The sequence below is a fragment of the Ursus maritimus genome, unplaced genomic scaffold, assembly GCF_017311325.1.
Source record: "Ursus maritimus isolate PB19 unplaced genomic scaffold, ASM1731132v1 scaffold_36, whole genome shotgun sequence".
Lineage (NCBI taxonomy): Eukaryota > Metazoa > Chordata > Mammalia > Carnivora > Ursidae > Ursus > Ursus maritimus.
This window is the reverse complement of record NW_024426230.1, coordinates 2,400,545-2,410,433: the sequence shown is the minus strand read 5'-3', so window position 1 is coordinate 2,410,433 and position 9,889 is coordinate 2,400,545. Positions and strand designations below refer to the sequence as shown.

At 53.2% G+C, this 9,889-nt stretch overlaps 2 protein-coding genes across 3 annotated transcripts; one reads left to right on the top strand and one right to left on the bottom strand.

Moving 5' to 3' along the window:
- Window positions 1–1,765: 1,765 nt before the first annotated feature.
- CIDEB (cell death inducing DFFA like effector b) lies at window positions 1,766–4,663 on the top strand. The gene is made up of 5 exons (XM_008708803.2): window positions 1,766–2,028; window positions 2,344–2,488; window positions 3,379–3,528; window positions 3,760–3,950; window positions 4,090–4,663. Exons 1-5 carry the CDS (start codon window positions 1,988–1,990, stop codon window positions 4,226–4,228), a joined length of 666 nt encoding a protein of 221 aa, XP_008707025.1. The 5' UTR covers window positions 1,766–1,987; the 3' UTR covers window positions 4,229–4,663.
- Window positions 4,648–9,870, bottom strand: NOP9 (NOP9 nucleolar protein). Of its 2 annotated transcripts, XM_008708804.2 has the most exons (10): window positions 9,512–9,869; window positions 8,837–9,295; window positions 7,939–8,049; window positions 7,548–7,689; window positions 7,261–7,453; window positions 6,481–6,621; window positions 5,977–6,102; window positions 5,584–5,820; window positions 5,264–5,369; window positions 4,648–4,924 (listed from the first exon to the last, which is right to left on the bottom strand). In XM_008708804.2, exons 1-10 carry the CDS (start codon window positions 9,807–9,809, stop codon window positions 4,767–4,769), a joined length of 1,971 nt encoding a protein of 656 aa, XP_008707026.1. In that variant the 5' UTR covers window positions 9,810–9,869; the 3' UTR covers window positions 4,648–4,766. The 2 variants fall into 2 exon arrangements, with proteins under 2 accessions (XP_008707026.1, XP_008707027.1); XM_008708805.2 differs by lacking the exon at window positions 6,481–6,621 and having other exon boundaries at window positions 9,512–9,870.
- Between the last annotated feature and the right edge of the window lie 19 nt (window positions 9,871–9,889).

Genomic DNA, 9,889 nt, shown 5'->3' with positions numbered 1-9,889 from the left:
CCATCACTAACACGTCCAGGCGTGTGAGAGTCTGCCTCCCTAGGAAACAGGATAAGCTGCAGGGTACAGATAAGGTTCCCAGATCATGTAGGTGAGTGGGGACACCGCTGAGTCCTGACTCTGGGTCCTGCATCTGCACTCATCCCTCCCCCAGTTCTGGCCCCAGTTGTCCCAACCCTGCCACCTGCCTGTTATATGCTCTCAGGCTTTGCTGGCCTGCACTCAGCAGAGAAGGTGACCCAAACTACTCGTTCCCCCAGCTGCTCTATCTTGGCCCATTTCCAGACTTCTGATGCTGCTGAGCCCCCTTTTTCCTCAGCTTCCTACCTACTCCTCTCATCTCGTACCTTAGGCCCTGCCCCAGTCATTCCCCCCTCCCCGGGCGCTCTCACTGGGCTGTCAGTGACAGCCTCCAGTCACGGTGCTGAGTTCTGGAGAATGCAGGGAGATACAAGGGGCTTATAACCTCCTTGAGGAATCATACCACACAACCTCAAAGAGATCCTCCTACCGGGCTGCACCAGGATACAAGATAAGAAGAAAAGAAACGGTGCGTTGGTAGAGACATACCGGCAAGAAGGCTTCTCTGGGTGAAGAGGTCAGGCAAAGCCTGGAAATGAAGAAATTTGAGGGGGACCTGGTACACTGATCACGTTGAGGTAAGGGGAAAGACCCCTGCCCAGTCAACAGCTGAAACTGGGGGCTCCCAAGGAGCCAGGACACCAATATTGTCTCAGTTTGGGTTACTTCCAAAGCACAGCCTGAATTAAGGGCCTGTGTACAGGTTATCCCGCATCTGGAAGGTCAGCTCAGGAAGCAGGAGTGAGGGAGCAGGCCAGAAGGGAAAAGAGAGCCAGGAAGAGTATGTTGTTGAGTGTCTTCAGTAGGGATCAGGAAGCTCTCAGAGTTACACAGAACACCTCCAGAAAGACAGAAGACTGGGGCATTGGTGCCCCGCTTGTATTCCCCACGGTTTGAGGGCTGTCCCAGAGGCATTATACACATTTGCAGCCTGTGCTTGTCAGGGGGCTGAGTGGGCTGCCACAGCTTCGGACACTGAGGCAGGAAAGCAGGGATTTACACTCATGTGACGGGTTCGGCCTTAGTGAGAGTCCGAGCTTCCATACAAATGCCCACCACCACGGTCACGGAAATCGGAGATGGGACTCAGGACACCAAGTCCCAGTGTGCTCAAAGGACACCCCCTGTTCACATCCCCTTCACGCCCATGAAGTGGCCAAAAGAGAAAGACAAGAGAGAAAGTGACTAATCCAGTGTGGCTAAAGCGAGCCGCTCAGGAGAACGAAGCAGCCCCTCCCCCAGATCAGGGAGGAAGAAGCAGGGAAGCAGGAAGGCCCCGGTCCCAGACAGGATCCTGGTGATCCTGGATCTGTGGAGCAGGATCCATCCTCCCCTCACAGCCCCTGGCACACTGCCTCACCCCTCATCGTGTCCAAGCCCTGCCCGCGATCCCACCGGCTGCCCAGGCCTCCCTTTCCCTAAAGCTGCAGTTTGTGGCTTTCACACTAGGTGGCAGCAAGTACAGCGCAAATCACGTACAACGCAGCTAGAAATTCTCTCCAGAGAAAGAAAAAGACCAGAGATCACATCCCATCCTCTTACATCGTTCCCATTTATGCTTGACACACACTGACACCAGATAGCAGACGCGTGCGCGCGCACACACACACACACACACACACACACACACACACACAAGCTTCCGTGACTTTTGCAGGCAACTGGGCCTTAATCCCTCCTCCACGATCCTGACTAGGCCCCTCCACTTTCCCTCCCCTTGGACTTTGCCCTGCTTACTGACCTGGCAGGGGGGGCCAGAGTCCGGGGTGACTCATCCCCCACTTCACTGGGGCTCAGATCCCAGCTCTGTAATAGAAAACACTACCACTTCAACCCCAGCACAGCAGAGAACCACCCAGCCTAGAACTCACTTGCAGAGGCAACTCTCCTGCTCCTTCCCGCCACCATGGAGTACCTCTCAGCCCTGAACCCCAGCGGCTTGCTCAGGTGATTTCTAACCCCCCTCTCTACCCTCCAACTCTGAGGGTAGTGCATGGCAACATAATTTCATTCAGCCCCTAGGAGACTTAGAGACTCACGTACCCCTTCCCTTCCCCACCCCCACTTGCCACAGTGGGCTTGTTCAGCTATGGAACCACTACTTCCCACCCCCACTCCATGGTCTCTCCCTCTCTCCCTAGGCTACTCTGATCTCCAAACCTAGATCCCTCCCTAACTCTCCAGGCACCCCCCCACACCCCCAATCATCCCCACTGCAGTCACCAAACTCCTCAGTTCTTGACCTTTCTTCCCAACTGCCAGGTCAGTATCCAATATGAGCTCTGAGTTTGGCCGGAAAGTCTGGACTTCAGCTCCACCACCCCAGCGACCTTTCCGAGTCTGTGATCACAAGCGGACCACCCGGAAAGGTGTGACAGCTGCCACCCGCCAGGAACTGCTAGACAAGGTAAGCAAGTCAAATTCCTAGGTTTCTGTTGCAGGGGCAGCCAGGGGGCTAGAGAAGAGTGAGAACTTGGAGTGGACAGAAAGGCTGAGGTTAGTTAAATGGCTGCCCCCCCGTCTGAGGGCTAAAAGGGGCAGGGGGGGTACACTCAGCCCAATGACCAATGCTGCTGTATTTGGGTCAATTCATTTCTTTTCCAGAAGGTAGAGGAAGGAGTAAATACGGAGAGTTGGAGGAATGGCGTTCAGAAGTCTGTCTGGAATGGCGATTTGTATGACAAATCAAGTTCAAGTCCTGATTCTATCAGGATTTGCTGGTTTGCTAGTGTCAAACTGTAGGAAGTTGTTCAATCTCAAAACTTCAGTTTCTTCATCTACAAAAAGGGAATAATGATACACCTTCCTCCTAGGGTTGTCGAAAGGAGTCAAAGAGGACAATGTATGTAAAGTGCTCCATAGATACCTGACACCAATGAAGATGCAAAAAAGGTTAAGGGTCATTATTACTGAAAACAGTTCTGGAGGACTCTCCGAGGGTGGGGGACAGTGAGGTAGGACACTGGAGATAAGACCCAAGGATGGACCTCAACAGAAGCAAGCTAGCTTTTCAATTCCAAGCCAGTAGGAAGGGCTTGAAGGGGAACAGGGGGTGAAGATAGTGACAGGGACAATGACATAGGAGCAAATAGGAAAAGAAGTCAGCCCTTAGTGAGGGTCCCCCAGCAACTGAAGAACTCCGAGCGCTGGAGCCATTTGAAGGGATGGCAGTTCTCCAGGAAGCAGAGTTGGGGTATCAGCCAGCATCTAGGGCCAACCAATAGACGCAGGGTAGCTGGAGAGCGAGGGGCATGGCTAAGCTCTGCCCCTTCCCTCCTGCTTCCTGTGGGTGGGCAGGCGCTGGAGGCCCTGCTGCTGAGTGGGATGCTAACCCTGGTGCTGGAGGAGGACGGGACTGCTGTGGAGAGTGAGGACTTCTTCCAGCTTTTGGAGGACGACACATGCCTGATGGTGCTGGAGTACGGGCAGAGCTGGAGCCCCAGCAGGGTGAGAGGCCCACAGTGGGGCTGTTGTTGACCTCCACTCCTTTCTCTCTCGAGCTTCTCTAGCCAAACATGATCTTGGGGGCAGAGGCACTGGGAGAGGCGAGGAGTTGCCAAGGACACCTTATGGGGGACAAACAGTCCAGGCAAGGGTGGGTCGGACCCAGTGCTGACGGGGAATAGCGGTGGGTGCCAGCGTGTGAGGGTGCATTGCACTGATGGAGGTGCCCTACAGAGTGGGATGCTGTCATATGGCCTGGGCCGGGAGAAGCCCAAGCACAGCAAGGACATCGCCCGCATCACCTTCGACATATACAAGCAAAACCCTCGAGACCTCTTTGGCAGCCTCAATATCAAAGCCACGTTCTACGGGCTCTACTCCATGAGTTGTGACTTTCAAGGACTCGGCCCAAAGAAAGTACTCAGGTCAGAGACCAACAGGTCCTGTTTCCCCATCCCTCCTAATTCCTTCTGCACTCACCCACCCCATTAGCTCTCCCTTGTGGAAAACCCCCTCGATGGCCTCCTCCCACCCATCCGACTCCATCTTGTCTCTGCCCTTCAGGGAGCTCCTCCGTTGGACCTCTGCACTGCTGCAAGGCCTGGGCCAAATGCTGCTGGGAATTGCCTCCAGCCTTCGCCACATAGTAGAAGGGGCCGAGCAGTGGCACTGGCAGCGGCAGGGTCGCCTCCATCCCTACTGAGAAGGGGCTCTGAGCTGCTTTCTGCCCCCAGACTCGTTCCAAGAGACACACTGTGAGGACTGTGATAGCATCGGCTTTGGAGATGTGAGGACAGCGCAGATGAGAGGACTCACCTCATTTCCCCACTGTCTTCTGACCCCATTGTTACAGGCCCCATCAGCATAAGACCTTCCAGCCCTAGCCTATACCCTTTCCCGAAGAATACTGTTTCCTTCCTAGCCATCTTTCTGGCCTCCCACTTACCCTGAAAGGCCATAAGCCCATCCCAAAGCATCTCAATTCCACCCTGATCATTGCTACATCCAGATTCTTTGCACCCCCTTCTGTCCCTAAGCTTCCCAATGCACTGAATTCAGCCCTGACTTTGAGATCTCGATTTCTTTATACCCTCCTCCCCAAAATAACAAGAACATTTCCAATAAAAATATAAAAATATTTATTATTAAGACTTTTGACTCCAACTTAAACTACAAAGGGGACAGGACAGATATGCCCTTTACCCCTCCCCCATCAACACCCAGGCTCAGAGCCAAAGGCCTTAGTCTTCAAGTATTGAGTTCAAAGTCCGCCTCCGCTTGGCCACTGCCCCCTGCTGCTGTTCCCAAGCCTCTCGGCGCTTCAGGAAAGTAGTCAGGGCCACGTTTCGAGCCACATGGTGGCCAAAAGGGTCTCTTATCAGCTCCTGGTTCCGCTCCCCTGCAAATGGAACCACTCAAGTTCAGTATCATGCAGTCACCCACCATGCTCAAAGGGACTCTCCCTGAGTGAAGGCCCCTCCATTTTCCCTGGGCCCTGCGTTGGTCTCGGGATAATTAATACCTCACTCTCCAAAGAGGAGAAGCCAGGGGAGGGGTGGGAGCACAGAGCTGCATAATCAACAGAGGACAAGGCGAGGAGAGCAGACTGCTAAGAACCCAGGGCCAACATCACCCTTTAGAACCGAAGTCTCTGCTGAACTGAAGTCCCCTCTCCAGCCACCCAGCCATCTGAAGTGAGGGAAGTTTGGAAAGGTCAGAGAGAGGTGCCAGTACTCACCCAGCTCAGCAGCAATTTCCTTCCGGGCCCCCAAGGCTGCTCCACTCCAGATGGCATCTAGTACACGGCTGCCATGGCGACTACAGGCCAGAGCCACATATTGTCCCTGCAGTGAGACAAGCAAGGTAGGTCCCCCTAGGGCAGTCCACAAAGGTGTACCGGGGAGGGCAAGGGTGAAGTGAGGTTTCTGAAGTTTACAGGTGGAGCCAAGAGAATCTGGGAACTACACATTCTCTCTTTGACTCTGAAGGACAGTCTTGGGGCAAGCTCATGTTCTCTTAAAGGTATGTTGGTGGGGGCATCAGAGCAGAAACTAGAACCTTTAAGGTCTTCAGCACACGGCGGCGCTGCTTGCGCGTCACGGAGGGGCTGGTCAGGATGGCATCAAGCACGTGCGAGCCAGCAGGGCTCTGGGCTAGAGTCAGAAGTTGTGGTCCCGTCAAGGCACCCAGACTTTGAAGTATAGTACCAGGACTAGAGAAATGCAACAGATGCTGGAGCAGGAGAGACCCCAGGACTGTCACGTCCCCCAGGGCCCTGGCCATGGCCATGTCCACCTGGAAGGACAGGGAGAGGGAATTAGGAGGCAGCCACCAAACTGCCACCTCTGCCTGGATGAAGCCAGAGACCTCACCACTCTCACCACAAGGGTGAAGGCTTTTTTAAACCCTGGCCCCCAGTTAGTCACTGGCTTGGGCCCTCTCCTACCTCACCTGGTGCTCTGCAGGCACTGCCCCGTCCTCTTCCAGCAGGCCGTAGTAGACCTCGTAAGCCATCAAAGTGGCAAAGAGAGGCACACAGGCCACTTGCCGGGAAGAGGGCTCTGCACAGTGGAATGCCTAGAGGGGAAGACAAAACATAATGAATCTGAGAACTCCCTCATCCCTCACCCTGACTCTCTAGCCAGGGGCAAGCATCAGGAGACGTGAGAGTGTAAGCTGCAAGAGGGCAGGATCTCATCTGCCTTGCTATATCCCCAGCCTCTGTACACATGACAGGGGTCGAACAAACACTTAGTCCTTAAATGGCTCTCTTAGTCCTGAGAGACAATGTTCATTCCAGGGCTATGAGATGGGTTTGGCTTTATTTCTCCCTGTAACTGTGAACTCCTCGGGCATGAGACCTCTTGAGTCCAGAAATACAACCACCAAAGATCAGAGAAGTCCTAACCGGTAGAATTTGAACCAAGGGCATAAACAGGTGGTGGGTAACATCACCTCCAACAACAGCTGCAGGACCTGGGCTTGGTGGGCCCCAACTCTGCGGCAGGCCCCCACCAGGGCAATGACCACCCCTGGGTGACCTTGAGCCAGCACAGCTTCCAGGGCAGGGCTCAGCTCCTCAAACACAGGGGACAGCTGAGGAGAGACACAGAATGAAGAATCTTTGGCATTCCGTAACAGTGGACTACGTTATTCAGGGAAATATTTCTACTGAAAACAACAAAAAATGCTAGATAAGCATTGCCAATATCAGGGTTTTGGTTTGGCCACATAAAGTCCAGGAGAATGGGGCAGTCTTAGACGTGCTGCCTCACTCGGGGGGAGCAGGGTACTTTAAATGGCCACACTCTCAAGATAAGCAGATCCTAGAATTAAATCTACCCTTTTACCCCAACTCCCAACCCATGAGGTCACAGGCAGGCAGGCCTTGATGCTAAGCAGCAAAGGCAAAAAGCAGCCCTGGCAGCAGCTCCAGTACTCATACAGATTTGTAGCGAAGTACCCAGGGTCCGAACGGACCATGCAACCTCAAGCTGCACACCCGGGTTAAGCCAGTCTCCCGCCAGGCGCCTGAGAAGCTACCACAAATCCTTTCTGGGAAGAAGGCACTTTTGTCCTAAGCTCTGAGAAACCCCCAGAAATAACCTTTCAAGGGAACGGCCAGCACACTGTCAGAGACACCGAGGCAGGCACGCAATAAAATAAGGCCCAATGAACAAGAACTAGCAGAAACAACAGAGTACAGAAAGAGATCCAGCCCCCTTCTCAACTCACCAGCTCAGGGGTAGTAATAGCATCCAATAAACGCTGCAAAGGGAAGTTGGCAATAGGGTGTGCAGCCAGGGCCTGCAGCTGCCCTCGGAAGTGATCCTCAAAGAGGCTCTGAAGCCTCCGGGGCTCCAACACAAGCAGGACCTGCTCCAGGAGTCTGGAGCTCGTCTGATCCCGCAGAAATAGCAGCAGGGGGCTAGGGACAAGGAGGCAGGTGATCAGGCAGCGTTTACTCTACTCCATCTAAAATACCCGCATCACGTCATTCACTTCACACAGTTCGACCATACCTGCCATTTGCTGAGGAGTTGCGGCTACTCAAATAGCTGATCACAGCACTGCAGAGATGAGCACAAAGCTGGGGCCGTTTGCGGTGTAAGATCTGTAAGGCCACTTGAAGGCAGAAGCTGGAGATCTTGTCAGTGATAAAGACTGTGTGGGGGGGGGGGTGCAGAAATAATCAGAGCAGTTCTTCCAAAATCCAGACAACCTGTACGACCTCAAACCTCAAGCAATAAGGTACCAGGGACTATGGTCATAAAGGCTCTATACAGAATCTTTGCAATATCAAACCAGTTCAGATTTGAAGAGGAACACAACTGATCTAAGTAAGGGCTTCGCGTGATGACAATCACCTCCAGAAAAAGAGGCCCTAGACCCTCCTTCTATCACCCTCCTTACCAGCAATGTCCTTCAGAAAGCAAGAGCTCAGGTCCTGAAGGCGATTCAGGAAAGTTTCAGGGACCTCAAAATCAGCTGGCTTACACTCCCGAGCTGGGGCCTTTTGTGAGTCTGAAAGATCAGAAACACGGGCAGTGCTGGGATCACAAACTACCATCCAGGAGGGAGAGTGATTGCACAGGTGATCAAGGATTCAGCTTGGAGATGTGGAACACGTACGAACAGCTCTTCTCATCTGGGTGACTGAACTGAGACTGTTTCTGTTTTAATTTTTCTAAGAAATTTCAACCAGCTCCCCAGTGGTTTATAGGAGATAGGCCAAAGTCTCAGTCAGGAATTCAAGGTGTTCAGAAATCAGGCCTCATCGAAATGCTCTAACCTTATTTCCCAGAGTTTTTCAAAATGTAGGTCACTGCCTATGAGTGCATCACGAAATCACTTCAGTGGACCTTAACCGGGCCTTTTTCGATGGAATGAAACAGAATAAAATAAACCAGAGAAGAAAATATCAAAGTGGGCTGCATATATTAAGAATATTATTTCTCGAAGTTCTGTTTGAGTCCACTATCTGTATACATACACATAGGCAGGTTCGGTGATGTTTTTTAAAAAAAAATTTTTTTTCTCTAAGTTGTAGTTAAAAAAAAGTTTGACATCCATTGCTCAAATGAATCACCTCTTACCCCTGGCCCGTTCTACTAGCTGTCCCCCAAACACACCAGTGCATCCTTACCTCTGGGCCTCTGTTCGTACTAATCTTTGGTTTGTTCAGCCTTGTCCTCATTTTTCTGCTAATTCTTCAAAGTCATGAGGAATTACTCTTCTGCTTACTCTCTCCCTCTGGACTTCCTAAACTCTCCTCTCCTCTAGGTCCACTTCCCTCTCTTGTAGTACTTACCAGGTGACTGAGAGCCACGATGTCTGGCTCTCTCAGATTCCAGAAGAGTCCCTCCCAACACCTGCAGCAGAGTTCTGACCACGAAGCTGCCATGTGTGTCTCCACAGTAGAAAAGAAAGTCATCACACACCTCAGAGGCTAGTCCCAAAACCAGCTCCTCCAGGGTCTCCAAGGGACTACCCTTGCCATTCTCCTCCTCCTCCACGTCTTCCTCCTCTTTCTCTGACGGGCTCCTCAGCAATCGAGGCAGCTGCAGCAAAGCACTTTGCAATACATGCACCCCGCATCGATGACAGGCCACAAAGCGCAAGCTGGAGCGCAAAGCAGCCCAGACGCGACACAGCGGTTTCGGGGGACTGAATCCCAACAGTTCCTGCATAATCTCACTGCCAGTCCTGTTTGTGGCCAAGGCTAGGGCCTGAGCCTCCACTTCCTTCATAACATTGTGCACCATCAGTTCTGGATAGACAAGAAAAGAAATACTTTAGAGACTGAGAGAAGAATAAGGTTATGTTCCATCGGTTAACCGAGGGCGGGGGGGAGCGATGAAGAGGATATGGGAGATGAGACTAAGTCCCTACGCCCTGGAGACCCAGGAAAGTTTCCTTCCTTCCTTCCTTCCTTCCTTTACTCCCAACGAATCCCTCTTAGTCCCACCCTGCGGTTGCTCCCCACCTCGTTCTTCTCCGGTCTCCGGAGCCTCTTTCAGCGCGGACAGCGCCCGGCGGAAATACCCCAGAGCTTCGGAGCTCAGGTGCGGGTGCGCATCTATGGCCGACTCCGAGCTCCCGTCGGGAGGCGGGCAAGGTGGCTGCCGGCGGCCTGGTGGGGGGCGCCCCGACCCCTTGGCCCCGCGCCCTCGTTTGCCACCTGCTGGGAACCGGCGCCCGGCCTTGTGGGGGGAGGGCGGACCCAGCCCCATGGGTACTAAAGTCCGCGTCCGTCCACCAAAGCTTCCCCGGCCACAAGGCATCCTCAAGCATTCAGGCGCTTGCCGGGACGGGACGGAGTCTAGAAACGCCAGCGCGCTCGGGGCGCAGCGTATACGTCAGA